Here is a 16,845-nt window from a genome sequence, read left to right as displayed (position 1 = left end):
GGAGTAGGGTTCGATCAATCAAGACAAGCAAGAACAATCTGGCTCAAGTTGGTCTTCAAGGTGAGTTGGATGAGAACCGGTTGTTCAAAGAAAGCCATCATTGGAAGAATTTGTCCTACTTTCTTTCCTTGCCGACTCGGGTCTTCTTTGATACCAATGAAAATTAGCTGCTTTTGCCTACAGTCTGCAGACGGATGTATCTGGAAGTACCTGGCCTTGAGCAGGTATGTGTTCTACATGCGCAGTAGCTAGATAGGTAAGGATTGCCAATTTGCAAGGCTCCGGAGTCGTCCGGGCGGCGCTGAGCCGCAAATCATGCATACAAGGAAGGCTCTATTCGTATAACGGACTGCGAGATGTCTGAGAAGATCTTTCATTGGCCGTGATACGGCAGTTACGGCATTCACCAGCCCCTCAGGCGCCTATGAGACCGCACGTCACATTAACTAAGGGGGGCACGAGTTGGGAGCCTTTGGCACACCGGCTGCATCCGAAATGTACATATTGATTATGCAAGGAAACACGAGCTGACAAGAACCAATCGCTGGCGAATCCTACAGAGAGCCAAGCCAGTGCTAGAGATGCACCGCTGCGATCTTTTTCTTTTCTGAGCTTGGGGAGGAGCGTCGACGGCGTCGACTCGACGCCCAACTGCGCCCTGCGGTCTGGTCCAGCCCCCCCGCGTATCGAGCCTTCACACATTGCGCTGCGCTGCACAGTTCATGGATGCGACCTGAACCAATGAGTGTTAGACCTTGATCTTGATGTCGTACAAAGCTTCCCGCAGCTCGAGGATGGTTGACTCGAGCGTAGCGATACGGGCCTCTGCGTGGGCCACGCGGCTCTCCATGGCCGCAAGACGGATGGGGTCGGCCGGAATATGCCAGCGCGTAGTGGGCTTCGCCGGGGCTGCGGCTGAAGACCCCTGCTCGCTCGCTTTCTCCTCGCCTCGCCCCACCCCTGTCTCTGCGGGCCGGGGATCCACAACCTCGACCGGTGCGGGGACGGGTGCGGGTGCTTGCGCTAGCGTGGGCGCTCCAGCTGCAGATTTCCTGGACGACTCGGGCGGAACGATGCGATAGTCGGGCCCCAAGGGTAGAATCAGGTCGGTGCCCAAGACACCCCTCAGCTTCCCGAGATTGTTGAGGTCGATGGCCTCGAGAATGCTCTTCCCCTCGCTGTGGCAGATGGAGCGCTTCCAAGGCGTGAGCGAAAAGGGCTTCGTCTCGTCCGGCTTCGTCCCAAAGAAGCGCTTCGTTCCCTCGACGACCTCACGTAGGCTTCCGCCGCGCGAGTAAAGTCGAAACCTAACCCCGTACGGCTGCTGCGACGTCCGGGATAGGAGAACGGCAACCCAGATCTCAGGGGTGACGCCAAGGTCGCTCACGTCGTTCTGCGTCACAGACCACCGCACGCCGTTGCGTCGGCCCGTCTTCTGGCTGATCATTTCGCCTGAGTTGCCCTCATCAAAGTCGACCTGATCCCAAGACATCTTCTTTTCGCGGCTGCGGGCGGCCGACAACTCAGCGCCCTGGTAGCCAGCCTTGGCCCCACCCTCTTTCATATCCGTCACCTCCCGCTGGGCTACGGCCGGGTTCCACCTCGCGGGCGTGCGGAAGGGTGCCCAGGCTTCGACCAACGGCTCGTGCTCGCCGCCAGTCACTTTGTCCTTGAAGGATAGCTCGGCTGTAAAGCTCTTGAACTTGGAGTCGCGGTCCGCCGAGAAAAGTTTGATCTTGAGCACGACTAGAGTCATCTCGCGACCGTGCTGACCGTCAGCCATCGTACTCTCGTAACCGTCGACCCAGAGAAGACGGTCGGCCACAATAGAATAATCCGAGGGCCTGTCGGCGTAGTAGAGCACAGTGCCGTCCTTCTTGGTCTCGTAGCTTCGAAGGCCGCCCTGCTCGACCAGCGCAGGGTTGCTGAAACTCTCCTGGAGCTCGAACCTGAGCTCATCATCCGAGCCACGCTCATCAAGGTCTTCGTAGCGCACGTCGCTTCCGTCGCTGTCATACTCGTACCCCGAGTTATACACGTAGGCCATTTTGGTTGCAATGCTCTCTCAGATAATAGTTTGGATACTTTGGCAGTAGGCAAGGCAAGGTAAATCGTTGATCAGTCCTCGCTCAGTTGTCCCAAACCTACTGGCAACTGTTCAACTCACGGGGCATTATGGCCTACATATATTCATCGGAAGGTGCTAGCGGCTGCCCCCGGTGCCTTCCACCATTGTTCCTAGCTTGTTACTGCTTTCTTGACGTGGACCAGGCAACAGGACCGCTGACCAATGATCAATCGTCGAGTGGCAGCTCCCGCAATGCTGCGGCATGCTGTAGAAATGTGTTGAAAATGGGAGGGAATGGAACCGGAAGGCAGCGTTGCCGGGAAGCATGAGCAGGCCTCGGGGCTTCCAACGAGTCTTATCGAAGGCTCATGAGCTTTTCAGCCTGATGGTACTTCCAGGTACATGTGTAGACTAAAGGTACATACCTCCTGTGTGTATCAGGCTGGCGACGGTGGCTCTCGCAAAATCTCTGCTGCAGACCCCGGTATGTTTTTACCCACCCCCCTTCTTCCCAGGTGCGCTTCCTGCCTGAATCTCTTGGGTTACTCCACTCAGCTTTCAGCTGCGATAATTGTTCCAAACAGGGTGTCTTTGTCAAGCTATACGTACCACGCACGACTTGAATCTCGGGTCTACAAATCACTTTATCCAGACACGCGATAACATGACTAAAAATACAGCGAGAACCGACGACGCTGACATCCCAGAGCCGAACATAATGTTGGACCCCCTTACACGATTGTTGGACAGAGTGAAGAAACGTAAACCTCGGAAGAAGACATGGGAGCGCGATAACAGTGCTGCACGACCATCTGGCATCCTGGCCCCCGGGGCCAGCGTAACCGCCCATATGGGCATTCCAAGCACACCGGTCGACCCCATCGAAGCAAGTCAACCTGAGCTGGAATCAGATTCAACGGCGCCAGCCAAAGATGCTCCAGATCCCTCCTTGGACATGAAGACGCCCGCAACTCGGGCAGACTCCGACACGTCGCCAGAACATAAAAGTAGTGCGGGGGTGGAGGAAGAACAATTGGAGGAAGAACAGGTGGAGGAAGAAAATGGGGAGGAAGAAACGCAGGAAGAACAACCAAGGCCGACAGTTGACTGGACGCCCGCCCAGGATGATACCCTGATTCTTCTCTGGAATGAAGCCTACGATGCTCTTTTGAAGGACGGCATTCCAGAGCTGTCTCGCCTTGCTCGCGATCTTTTGTGGTTCTGGGGCCTACATTTTGACGGGGACCGACAGCGGCTTGGGGCCATTTCGAACACGAGCGACAGGGGCTGCTTTGAGCTGACGGATCCCATCGTGCGGCTGGACAAGATGAGACAAATAATTGAGTTCTTGCTTGCCGAACCAGACTCGAGCGAGGACGAGGGAGATGGCAACAGCAACAGTGATACCGAGCTTACTCGCTTCTCCAAGTTCAAGACCATCGTTCGCAAGGCCGCTTTGCGAGAGTCCCAAGCCGGTGCTGCCGTGGCGTGGGTTGCCGTCTGCGTTGCCGCACGTGTAAGTGTCATCATGCTTCCCAATTTTTGAATATTGTTGAGCTGATCCAGGGTTTACGAAAATTGCAGAAATTGATCAGCACATCAGCCTCGGCCAGTCCGGCATCCTGGAAAGATCTCGTAGACATCATGTCGGCAATGGAATGGTACTGCAGCTTGCCAGCCCTCTTACTCAAGCAGCCAGCGGCCCGAGACCATGAGAACAGAATGGCAATTTTAGATCTGTACAAAGCTATTCTACTCCATCTAATTGTTCTGGCAGATCCGAGCACCGAAGACGGGGTCGACCCCTTGTTCGTCTCGAAGGAGAACCACCAGTTCCCATACACCATCATCGAGAAGGAGCGAGCAGTCATGGCCTGCTCCGACTGGTCTTCTTTCCAATCGGATCTTGGAAAGTTCATTAAATCACTGACTTCTTTCGGCCCGCACGCAGACACGAAAAGCAATGACGTAACAGAAGAAGCATCTGTGTCAGACACCGTTTCCATGTCTCCCGAGACTCGGATCTACTCCTTCAGAGACGAGCTGCCCGAAGCCTCAGAGGACTTTCAACGTGTTCAAGACCATGTCCAGAGCTGGGTCAAATCAACCACTGAATACGCAAAGTTCTTGCACTCGGAGGCCCCGGAGCCCGACCGAGAGCTCTGGGTCGTTGGCAGGCCCGGAACGGGCAAATCGACACTGCTGGAGACCATTGCACAGGATCTGTTCCAGCCCCAAGCGTTCGACCTTGAACTGGATACAGAGCCCGTAGTAGCTCATATTGCGATTTTCTTCTGCAACCGGGGCAAGGAGAGGGCGGATAATGCGGCAGCTATCGTGCAGTCTCTTGTCTCGCAAGTTCTCGATCGGCAGACCCAGCTCCGTGAACACTTTTTGGAGGCCTGCCATACGGCGAGGAGAGACCAATTCGACCGCCCGGAGGACATCCCAGTCATATCCGCGGTCTTCCGGGCGATCCTCAGCGATGGCGCCTTCCAGCCAACATGTTTCGTCATCGACGCCATCGACGAGTGCTGCAGCGACGGGGACGAGCCTGAGACTGAAAAGGCCATGTGGGCGCTCATGGATTTGATCAGCAGCACCAGGCAATACACCGGCGTGAGATGGCTCGTATCTGCCGATTCCAACGGCGCCATAAAGAGAGACGCCCCTCGGACAGACGGTGCGTACCGGAAATTGGAACTGAGTCTCGACGGCGACTTGGAATCTCCGTCTACCGAGTCTAACGAAACTATGGAGTCCGTACTACTCAGCGCCGCGGCTGAATACGTCAGGATCAGGGTAGCGGAGCTCATGAGTGGCATGCGTGAGGCTAAGGACGTAGAGGACAAGATGCTCAAGCAATCCAAGGGGAACTTCTTATGGATCGATATCGCTTGCAAGCAGATCCTCTCACACGGCTTGCCGTGGAATGCGATCCGCTTTGTCGACTCGGAGACATTCCCCAATGAGGCGTTGCCATCAGGCGTGGAGCCGTTGTACGCCTACATGGAGGCAGCTCTTGAAAAGTTGCCATGGGACAGCCCCGACCACTGCCGCGAGATCATCAACACGTTGGCGGTGGCGTACAAGCCACTGCGGCTATGCGAGCTGGACGAGTTCGTACTCCGGAGCAAAAGATTCTCAAACGTCGACCTGCCTACCATCATCAAAAAGCAGTGCTTCGCCTTTTTGGAGATTCGCGGCGACCGCGTCTTCTTCGTACATAAGTCAGCCAAGGACTTCTTCCGCAGGAAGATGACGGACAAAGCTCAGCGTCATTCTAGCATGACTCTATACTGCTTGGGAGTCCTGTCGAATCAGCTGGAGAAGTCTGCCGGCATCAGAGATAGGAAGATTGAGGAGTTCCATCACTACGCCACGTGGTACTGGCTGAAACACCTCTCTAAGCTCAATGACGACGGCGCTCTAGAGAAAGAGCACAAGACTACGGACAAAGTGACCGAGTTCTTTCAGAAGCATTTCCTCGAGTGGCTCGAGACCCTGACTCCGTCCCCCGGTCTAGCTCAGGCACTCACACAGATGGTTGAGTTGGAGAGCATGCTGCGGGTTTGTCTCCATTTCATCCTTCTTCCTTTATTTCCTTCTCTACTTTGCCCAACTTTTCAGAACTGACACCGCTCTTCTCCTCAGAAATGGTCCAGTGAGTCCAACGATGCCCTCAAGAGATTCTTGGATCAGGTCCAGTATGGCAGCCGCTTTCTCCAGTTCCATCAATCCACCCAAAGCCCTCCCCAAGTTCCGCCGAAGAATAGCCTCCTTTTCTGTCCCGGCCTCCGGACAAGACGCAGCGATCTTCTATACACAGCGTTCCCGTGGCTGCGATCGACCCCTGCCGTGGAACCGGGCATCCCATTAATTCTCGAAGGGCATACTGACTGGGTGCGGTCGTGCGCTTTTTCGACCGACGGTCGACTGCTCGCCTCGGCCTCGGACGACGAGACGATCTGCTTCTGGGACCCGCGCACCGGCACGCTGCAGGTGACTCTGAAGGACTTTGGTAGCTGGCCGTGTTGCGTCAGGTTCTCGGCTGGCAGCCCGTCTCGTCTCGCTACCATGGAATTAAGGCATGTCAAGATATGGGACACAGCTTCATGGCGTCCCTTCTTGTCTATCGAGGGCTCCGATGTTGGCAGTGAGTTTGAGGCCGACTTAATGCTGGACATCTCCTTCTCGCCGGATGGAACGAGGCTCGCCGTGGTCATGGGAGACGGCGAGCTTGCCATCTGGGATGTCGAGGGGTCCGAAAAGAAGCCGCTCCGCCACTGGCGCTGCCCCGATGCGACTCGCGTCAGATACCTAGCTACCGGCGAGGCAAACAACACCGACGTGAAATGTGATGCCAACATGGCTAGCAAAGGTGGGCTACTCGCCATGAGTCATAGAAGCGGAGGAAGGGTCGTCATCTACAGCGAAAGCGGTGAGGTTTTCCAAGAGCTGGAGAAATCAGACTATAGGATCAGTGCGCTTGCCTTCTGTCCCTCATCGAGGCTCCTGGCTGCGGGCTCCGATGATGGCGATGTTCGTATTTGGAGGTTGGATCTAGGTGACGAAAAGACCAAAATCAGTGATGTGGTCTTCCAGGTTTCCACATACTCGTCCATTGTTTCTTTAGCTGTTTCTGGCAACGGATCCCTCCTCGGTGTGGCATCAAAAGACAAAGCTGTGCGGATCTGGAAGGTGCATGAAGGAGCGGATCAAGAACCCCAACAGATACTGACGGGACACACCAGGGGACCTCTCGAGATCTCATTTTCCCCTGAAGGCTCCGTGTACTCCAAAGACGCCGTGTGGAGGATCGCATCCTGCGGCCGTGAGGGATCCGTCGAAGTCGCAGATGTGGACGCCAGGCAGCGGGAAAACTCGGGCGAGATTCGCCTTAGCAGCAGTACTGAGGCACCAACGGCGATCATACACACACAGCCCGTCGACATCGTCGTCATCTCACCGGACAACAGGTTTCTTGCTTCATACTCCGTAGACGGGCTGATCTGTCTCTGGGATGGCGTTAACGGTGAGCATCTCCACCAATTTGCAGACAATGACGACATGCTGTCGCTTATTTTCTCGCATGACGGCATGGCCCTAGCAGGCACCTTCACAGACGGCATGATAAAGATCTGGGACACCAAGTCCGGGAATTTGACGCACGAATTCCAGGGGCACGACGACTGGATCAGAGGCGGCGCCTTCTCGCCGCCCTCCTCAAGCAATCGTCTGCTAGCAACCGCCTCTGACGACAGAACTGTCCGAGTTTGGGACCTCAGTGAGAAGGTCGTAGAAAAGGACAAGGACAATTGCAGCGCCCCGACGCTCCGTGTACCCCTCCAGACCTTCCCTGGCCACGCCGACTATGCCATCTGTGTCGCCTTCTCACCCGATAGCCGCCTTCTCGCCTCCGCCGGGGACGACGGAGAGGTCTTTATATGGGATAGAACCACGACCGACGCCCCGCCGGAAGATTCTTGCGACAAAGAGCCTATGTTGAGCTTTTCTTTTACCGTCTCGCGCATTCATAGCGTAGCCTTCTCTCCCGATGGAAAGCGCATTGCAGCCTCGGCTTCCAACAACCAGCTGCGTCTCTGGGATTTGGACAGCAATGGGTATATTCTAAAAGAAGAAGTATGGCCCTCCAAATGGCTGCGCTTCACGAACGGCACCAATACAGATGAGAGCTGGATCTTGACTGAGATGGGTGCCGAATATGTCGGTGAATCCGAATCTCCGAAGCCCTGGCCCGACTGGGCCCCTTGGAGTATAGACTCCAACAGGGACTGGATCAAGTATAAGGGCAAAGAAGCGATCTTCCTCCCCAAACGGTATCGTCCGTCATCTAGGGCTGTTTTTATTCAGGGCAGTCGAGTGGTCATCGGCTGCCAGTCAGGATTAGTAATGTTCTTACGGTTTACTGAAGAGGTAGAGTCGTTAGATCAGGAGTTTTTCGAGGTGTAGTACGACATGCTGTCTATAGTTAAGCCTGGTGGCTGTGGGCTAGGGCGATTGGTCCCTGCAGGCCCCCGGGTGGGTCCCAGCAGAAGCCCCCTTATCGATAAGGCCCGCCTCCCCTACAGCTGCAGCCCCAAGTGCTCCGCCAGAGCTCTCTTTCCTTCCTTTCTTTCTTAGGCCAGCCTACTCTTAAAATCCACACGATTTGGTGCAAATCCCAAGCCCACATGTCGTAAAGCCCAAGTGACGTCTCAGCAAGGAACCGATGTGTGACCCGTGGATTGAAAACGGGTAGCATGAACGTCGAGACTTTTTCTGTCCCAAACCAAATCAAACACACAAGTTTCGGTCATTTTGAAAGATCTGACGAAAGCGGCTGGAATGTTCAAGACGTTATGCTGAGCCTAATGACTCAAATTTTGCAGTATATCAATTGTATGGAATTGCAAGTGACAGATGATATTCGCCACCACGCTTTTCTGGACGGAGTGTTAAAATCGCTGCGCCGACCTAGCTAACTAAGCCGCACCCGTTGCATACACAACCACCCAAACTACCTATCACTTTTTAAAGTCCGTTTACTAAACTTCTAATGCACTTGAATGAGCAATAACGTTTATTAGATACTCTATCAGCTGTAGTGAGGCCTTGGCACATTGTCATAGTAAGGTACAACTATGACATTTTTGTCATTCGTGTTACCAACCATGGCAATGGTACCGGGGTGGATAGGGTGTGAGCTCGTGATGATTTCCAAGAGAGCCGGCTTGCCCGACAACGCACTCTGAGCCAGTCTCTTGACAGCATTATCGATATCTGCTGGTCTGCTGACGCGCTCAGAGGCACACCCTAGGCCTCCAGCAACGGTGCTGAAGTTCATCTCCTGTGAGAGTATTGCCGCAGGGCGTGTCTTTGTAACAGAACCGTAGATGATCTCCTGCCCGCCTTGGCTCATACCCCAACAGTAGTTGTTACAGACAATCGTGAGAATCTTGGCACCAAAGCGGGCGTAGGTGTCGAGCTCCGCAATGTGCAAACCTCCGGAGCCATCGCCTTGGATGTTTACAACCAGGCGGTCCGGCTCAGCAATGCTGGCGCCCAAGGAGTAGCCCCAGCCATTGCCAAGGAACCCGAGATACCCACAGCTGAAGATGATTCTTTTCGGGCGCAGGAACTCGCTGGTCATGGCAGTCCAGCTGCCGACTTCGCCACCATCTGTTCAAGCAGCAAGCAAATTAGCGATGGGCAGGCTTAGGAGCTTAAATGCATGCTGAATAAGTGCTGAGAGATACTTGGTGTGTGCAGTGATGAGAGCATATGCAGGGGCTTAAGTGCTTGGGTTCACGTTCAAGCCCTGCGTAGATGGGCACGAACGTAAATCCGCGAGTCGGCGTCCATGTATTTGCTTTACCTAGATATGTGACGAGGCGAAGTGGCTTCTGGCAGGAATTCCCAGACAAAACTTACCTATGGACAAGGTTGCATCCTCGGGCAAAGAAGAGAATGCCCGCTTGAGTGCATGGTATGGATGCACTTTACCGGGCTCATATTCTTCAGCGTCTTCTTCCTGAGGCATCGGCCCGGCCTTCAGTCCCATTGTCGTCTTGACCCAGTCAGCTGGTGCTGTGTAGTGGACGCTGGCCAGGCCGCTAGCCAGAGCATCCATGGCCGGCTTGGCATCTGATGTAATGCCAAGGTGGATTTCATGGGCCCTGCCGATTTCCCCAGAGTCTACATCCACCTGGATATACTGGCATACATCCGGGTGGGGTATGCAAGGGGAGCCTCGGCTCCCCAGGAAGAATCCTGTCCGCGCTGCGAGCAATAACACAAGATCCGGGGCCGGATGGTTGATTACTTTAAGGCCACTCAAGAGGTTCGCAACGCCGCCCCGGAGAGGATGTTTGTTGGGCAGAGCACCCGAGTACTCGTTGCTATGAAAGGTAGGGATTTGAGCTTTCGCAACAAAGTCATGGAAGCATGAGTCCTCCTCAAGGCCCCTAGCTCCTGCGCCAGTGATCATGACCGGGCGCCTCGATGCAGAGAACATTTGCACAGCCTTCTCAATAGCCTCCGGATGCGGACCTGCTTGATAGGACGGCTTCATCCGGATCGAGCCCCAGGAGATGCGTTTCGGCTCTACTGGAGAGAAAAGGACGTCGATGGGGAAATCAATCAGTGCCGGCCCTGGTGGACTCGCGGTAGCCATATGAAAGGCATGGGACACAAGTCTTGGAATTTCTTCAGCGTGCACACAGCGATGGCAGAAGCGTGTGACAGGTTTGCTGACAACGATCTGGTCGTGGAAGCCTTGCAGGACGTTCATCTCGGCATCACGTTGCGGCGCAGAGCTTGTAATACAGAAGATAGGACTCCTATCGGCCATGGCAGTCGAAATGCCGGCCAACGCGTTGCCGAATCCACTATTCGCAGTGAAGAAGCACACACCGACTTGGCCCTTGACCTTGGCGTAGCCCTCAGCAGCCTGCACAGCAACCGTCTCATGTCTGGTATCGATGAGGCGAATTCCAGAATCATGTGCTCCCATAAGAAAAGCGTCGAGATGGCCGCCGTGCAGGCCAAACGCGACGCTCACGCCTAGGTGAACTAGGGTCTGAGCCAGGAGGTCACCGCCACTGAAGTCTCTACCCCTCGGAACAGATAGCTGGGGGTAGCCTGCATAGCCGTCTTTTGCTGCTGTGGATGACATCTTCTTGAGGACCGAAGTATTGTCTCAATGGAGTCAACAAGGGATTGAAGGTTCCCACGTCCAAAGACACAAGATATCAATTTCTAAATATGAAGTACTTGAGTCCGGTATGAAGCATGAGCCAGACCAAATCAAGTGAATGAAGTATTACGGACTTGCTTTCTTTGAATTGTACTAGGCATCCTCTGTATATTTAAATGCGGACAGCAAGTATCTAACTCCAGGCGGTAGCATGCTGGCTTGCGCATATTACTTCTGTAGGTATACAGCTTGGCTCCCAGGTTGAATTGTCAAGAGGGGTTTCCCCTCACTACAGAAGGACCTCGGTATCAGCCTCGGCATATTATGGGTTGATCGGCCTTGGAATAAGTATACTATGCTCAATGACAATGGGTTCCCCTCAACGGACATGCATCTCTGAGGGGCTGTGTGTAACCCGTGAGCAGAGGGGTTACGTGGCAGTGCTTCTTCGGCCCTCGTGACTTGGATAAGGCAACAAGAACGTAGTCCTGTCATTGCTTAATTGTCAATGCTAGGCATCATAGATTGCATGAATATCAGGTGCAAGCCTGTTATCGAAAACAGCTCTTCCCCACAAACTGTATAGTTTCGACGACACCGGCAATAAATTGCCAGCTACGCAATGCCTGAATTCACCATATCCGATGACGACTTGGCCCCATTGAGTGGCAAAGTGGTGCTTCTAACAGGATGTTCAAGTGGTATCGGTCTAGCGACAGTGAAAGAGCTTCTCAAGGTCGGAGCAAAGGTCGTTGGTGGAGATTTGTCTGATATGAAGTCTGCGGTTGACAGTCGCGATTTTGAATTTGTTCAAGTCAACGTGACTGACTGGAAGGCATTATGCAATCTATTCAAACACGCTATAAGCAAATTTGGGCACATTGATCATGTGTTCGCGAACGCTGGTGCGTATTGCCCGACAAAATCGAGCTGGAGAAAAACACTTTCACTGACCCATGACACCAGGTATTGGCCCTCGGATGAACTTGCTCTCAGATGAGTTCGATGAGGATGGCGAGCTCAAACGGCCAAATCATATCGTTTACGATGTCAACCTTGCAGCCGTCGTTGACACCGTCAAGCTAGGAATCTATTATATTCGGAAAAATCCCAGCGGAGGCAGCATCGTAGTGACAGCGTCAGCCTCTTCGTACCAGCGGTATCCCTGCTATGACTATGCTTCTGCAAAGCATGGTGTGCATGGTCTGGTTCGAGGGCTTTTTTCCGAGATTGGACCCGAAACAGATATTCCTGTCCGGCTCAATGGCATCGCACCAGGCTGGACTAATACTGGGCTTGTGAGTGAAAGCCTCTGTGCCAAAGCAGGGGTTCTATCGCAGGGGCCAGAGATTCCAGCACGATCAGCCCTTATTCTCATGGCCGAGAGGTCCCGGCACGGAGAGATAATCCATTCGTCCCAGGGAAAGTATTTTGAGCTCGAATCTCATCTGCTTAGGGCCACTGATGATATTCTGCAAAAAGCACCGACAGTTGAACCGGTGACAAGATCACTTGCAGATGACTATCGAAAAATACTGGCAGCGTTTCAAAAGGAACAGGAGGGCTAAACAGCACTATATGTAACTACTGAGTATACCTGTGTAACTAGGTATACGACGAATGCTTTCAGATGATCACCGCACTCCCTGTATCACGTATAGGAGCAGCAAAGTTTGAAAGTTCAGACCCGAAGATCTGTGTCTTCCTGAGTATTCCCAGCCGGTATGTGTAAAGGTTCTGTATTGTGCATCACCACATTGACCAGTCACGTTTGTACCAATAAGTAAAACGTTTGTCATCTTAGCTAGATTCTATGCCCATACCGCTTAAAACCACTCTTGAAAGTGATGTGCTCTTATCAATCGCCACTCCGTGATGTCTGGGACGTGGCTCTAACTCGCCACATTGTTTCTTTGTTGTAATAAACACCCTCTACGGAGCCGATACTAGCAAGGACAAAAGAATCTTATCAGAAGCATCTAGGTATTATATCTAGGTAGTCTCTGCTTTTAACTATTAAAAGTACCGCCACAATTGGACAACTCGTAGGTGGAGACCACCATCAGCTGTGAGTTAGGACATCAGATGAAAGCGTGTTGATGGCTGATGGCAGCAGTGCCAGCCGCTTCTTGATGAAGATGGAAATCGTTGATGTCGATGAAGACGAGTGTTATGATGCTGTATATTGTATGATTGAGGATAGAGGTATAATTGAAAAGAGAATTTATCGTTCGAATTCAAATTTTGAAGGACTAAAGATTGAATTGCCTAGGGCATTCAGTCTTTTAAACAAGGAATATTTATTTGCTATTACAGACACTTGATTTCCACGTTCTTATGATTCATGTGATGGTGCTGTGGGTAGGTTAAGTGACTGCAGGTGGGCTACAGTGCATAGACTACTTGCAGCCCTAAGGCCTTTTGCTTTTAAGGCCTAACTGCAATTAGAGGTATTTTTCCCTTTTATTCTTTTTTTTTAATAAAATAAAGTTTTATTTAGAATTTTATAATAATAAGTAAAACTTAAAAGCTTTACCTTTTTTATATTTTTTTTATAATATAAATTTAAATACTAAGTTTTTAATAACTTATAATTTGCGATATAATATTATAATATAATTTATAATATAATATTATACTAATATAAGTAATAAATGCAATTAATTATAATTAGTATTAATATATAACGCTTAATAAATAACTACTAATTATATATAACTTTAATAATACTTACTTTTATAAAATATATATAAATACCTTTGTTATATATAATTATTTTTATTATTATTAACTTTTAATAAATAATATAAGTAATTAGTATTTTATAATATAAGTATAATGGATGCTGGTAATTTTGTTAATAGCTTTTTTTTTTAAAAGAAAAAGCTTTAAGCTATAAAGAATATATAGTATTTAAGTATAGTAATAAATTAAGTATTTCTTTTATAAAACTTTAAATATTAAGCAAATAGTTATTTAATTTAAAAAGCTTTATAGTTAAATACTTTTTTACTTTTTATTAAATAATTAATAAATACTTTTAAAAATAAAAACTTTATTAAAGAGGTTTAGATTATATTATATAGTTATAATAATTATTGTTAAGCTTTTTTTAATAGTTTATTAAATAATAAATATTATATAAACTTATTAGTAATTTTAAGTAATAACTTATAGGTTAGGATTATATATAAGGCTAGCTTATATAGTAGTATTAATAAAATTAAACTTATATTTTATTTTAATATTTTAATTATAAAGGAATAAAAGTGGTTTTTTAACTTTAATTTTATTATAAGCTTAGCTATTTTTATAAAGAGAACTAAGGAGGAGCTTAAGGCTTTATTTTATAAGATAAAGCTATATTATTATACTTTAACTGCTTTTTATATATAAAGTTAAGATTTTTATTTTTTTATATAAAAGTTTAATTAAAACTAAGTTTTTTTAAATAATTAAGTTTAGGTTATTAGTTATTAGTATAATAAATAGTAGGGTATTAAATTAAATTAGATTATTAAGCTGTAGTATGAGGTTAATAATTTTTAAAGAGAGTTAAAGGAGGCTTAAGCTTTTTGCTTTACGGAACTTCCTAATAAAGAGCTTTTTTAAAATTAACTTTTATAATAAGCTACTAATTATAAGTAAAAAGTGCTTAGTATATAAGATTAAATTAATAAGCTTAAGTATAAGTTATAAGGTATTAATAACTGAGTTATTATATTTATATAATAGCGAGTGTATATTTTAAGTTTTTAGTTTACTATTAGTAAAAGTTTTAAATTTATTAAAGTTAATAGTTTAGTTATTTTTTATAATAATTTTAAAAAGAATATAATAGAATTTAAGTATTAGTTTAATATAATAAAGAGTAAGTTAATTATTAATATAAATTATTTTATTAATAAGAAGGCTAAAATATTAGCTATTAAGTTTAAGCTAAAAAGAGTTATTATTGTTAACTTTATACTTTATATTTAATTATTTAGTTTAAAGTGTATTATAATTATTAATAAGCTGATAGAGTACTTTTAGAACGAGATTAACTAGGTTATTATAGTAAAGTAAAATAAAGAGAAATAAAATAAAGAGTAAAATAAAGTATTGTTTTTTAATAGTAAAAAACTTTATATTAAAGTAAAAAAATAGGTATTAGCTTATTATTATAACTTTTTAAATATATTTAGTAAAACTAAATTAAATATTTTACTTTAATATTATATTAAAGTAAATTATTATATATAACTTATAATAATTATAGCTAATTCCTAGCTAATAAACCTAATAAGCGGGTTTATATTTAAGGAATATTTAAAATAGTAATATTTTAAGCAATATATAATAATAGTAGATTAAAAGCTTTATAGCTATTTTAAATAAATACTTAGATTAACTATTAAAAAGCTATTTTAAGCTAATACTATTTACTAGTAATAAGTATAATTTATATAGTTTATTTTTTTAGCTAGAGCAATAAAAGTATTGCTTTTAATAGCTTATTTAGAGCATTGCTTACTTAAAGTAATAAGAGTATTGGATTATTTAGATTATTTAAAATAAAGTATTATTTTAGTTATTTTAGTTATTTTTTTGCTTTATTATATAACCTGCTTCTATTATATAGCAAATCCTTTTAAGCTTACTTTATTAGCTTGTAAAGTTTATTTGTGCTTTTAAAGGACTAATAGTATTTTTTTAGTTTTATTCCTATTATATTTATAATATTATTTCCCTTTTTTATTACTTTTTTATTCTTAAAAAACTTAAGTAAGTTTTTTTCTTTTTTATTTTCTTTTATATATTTATTATATTTATTTTGCTAATAATTATATTATTATATATAAAAAAACTATATTTTAAAAAATTAAATTAGTATAATTAACTATTTATATTTATTAAGTTATTAAATTTTAAAATTATACTTTATTTATTTTATTTTATAAAAGGGTAGTTTTATTAAATAATAAAAAGTATTTTTTATTATTTTGCTTATATTAAATAAAGTAAAAGGTATAATAGTTTTAAAGTACTAATAAGTATTTATAAGTTCTAGTTTTCCTTATTTTTCTATTTTCTTTTTTTTTTTTTTTTTTTTAACTATTCCTTTAATATTTTAGGTTATTATAGAAAAAAAGAAGTTATATTTTTAAAAGCTTAAGGCTTAGAAGGCCTTATATAAGGCTTATTATTAAGTAAATAAAGTAATAGCTTATTTAAATTATTTATATTATTAAAGAAAGTTTTTAATTTATTATAAAGCTAATTTAATAAATAAAGGTTTAGCTATTTTAAATATATTTAAAAAGGTTAATTATATTAAAGCTATTAATTAAATTATAATTAAAAAGTTTAAAGCTATTTTTAATATTTAATAAAATAAGGGTTTTAATATTATAAATTAGAATTTTATAATAGAATTTATTAATATAAATTTTTTTAGCTAGTTATTTAATAGTATATTTAAAATATTTTTTAATAATTTATTAAGTTTTAAATAGGTTTTTATAAATTATTTTTATTATTATAATTTTTTTATTTAATTAAATATTTTATTATTTTCTTATATATTTAGTAATTTAAAATATATTTTACTTTATATTTTAGTTTATAGTTATTAAGCTTAATATTAATAGCTAGTATTATATTAGTTAATATAGGTTTTAATATAAAAATATAAAAAATTAAGTAAATTTTTATTTTTTTTAATAATATAATTTTATAGTTTATTTTTAATATTTTTTTTTTAATTTTAAATAGTTTAATTTTTTTAAAATTAAATTTATTACTAAATTACTTAATTTTAATTTATTTTTTATAAAGTAAATAAATTATATTTTTCCTTTTAAAAGTTAATCCTTTTAATTTTTATTAGTTTACTTATTTTATTATATATTTTTAAATAAATCCTAAGTTTATTATAATTTTTTTATAAATATCTTTAATTTATTTTATATAGTTAATAGCTTATAATGCTTTTATATTAAAAATTAAGTATTAATAAATATTTAAATTAAATTTATAATTAGTATAAAATAATAAAATATTAATAATATATATATTTATACTATTATATATAAAT

The 16,845-nt window shown here is 44.5% G+C and overlaps 4 protein-coding genes across 4 annotated transcripts; 2 read left to right on the top strand and 2 right to left on the bottom strand.

The window, feature by feature from the left end:
• Positions 1–748: 748 nt before the first annotated feature.
• Positions 749–2,047, bottom strand: J7T55_000746 (uncharacterized protein; the record flags this gene model as incomplete). The annotated part of the gene is made up of 1 exon (XM_053139995.1): positions 749–2,047. One exon carries the CDS (start codon positions 2,045–2,047, stop codon positions 749–751), a length of 1,299 nt encoding a protein of 432 aa, XP_052996399.1.
• A 739-nt stretch (positions 2,048–2,786) lies between these two features.
• On the top strand, positions 2,787–8,041 carry J7T55_000745 (NACHT and WD domain protein; the record flags this gene model as incomplete). The annotated part of the gene is made up of 3 exons (XM_053139994.1): positions 2,787–3,584; positions 3,653–5,638; positions 5,723–8,041. 3 exons carry the CDS (start codon positions 2,787–2,789, stop codon positions 8,039–8,041), a joined length of 5,103 nt encoding a protein of 1,700 aa, XP_052996398.1.
• Positions 8,042–8,666: 625 nt separating this feature from the next.
• Positions 8,667–10,745, bottom strand: J7T55_000744 (benzaldehyde lyase; the record flags this gene model as incomplete). Its single annotated transcript, XM_053139993.1, has 2 exons — positions 8,667–9,250; positions 9,503–10,745. 2 exons carry the CDS (start codon positions 10,743–10,745, stop codon positions 8,667–8,669), a joined length of 1,827 nt encoding a protein of 608 aa, XP_052996397.1.
• A 643-nt stretch (positions 10,746–11,388) lies between these two features.
• On the top strand, positions 11,389–12,334 carry J7T55_000743 (uncharacterized protein; the record flags this gene model as incomplete). The annotated part of the gene is made up of 2 exons (XM_053139992.1): positions 11,389–11,671; positions 11,733–12,334. 2 exons carry the CDS (start codon positions 11,389–11,391, stop codon positions 12,332–12,334), a joined length of 885 nt encoding a protein of 294 aa, XP_052996396.1.
• Positions 12,335–16,845: the final 4,511 nt, after the last annotated feature.

The sequence above is a fragment of the Diaporthe amygdali genome (assembly GCF_026229845.1).
Source record: "Diaporthe amygdali strain CAA958 chromosome Unknown NODE_6_length_1560011_cov_65_102424, whole genome shotgun sequence".
Lineage (NCBI taxonomy): Eukaryota > Fungi > Ascomycota > Sordariomycetes > Diaporthales > Diaporthaceae > Diaporthe > Diaporthe amygdali.
The sequence above is the reverse complement of the archived record's forward strand: the minus strand, read 5'-3'. Positions and strand labels throughout refer to the sequence as shown.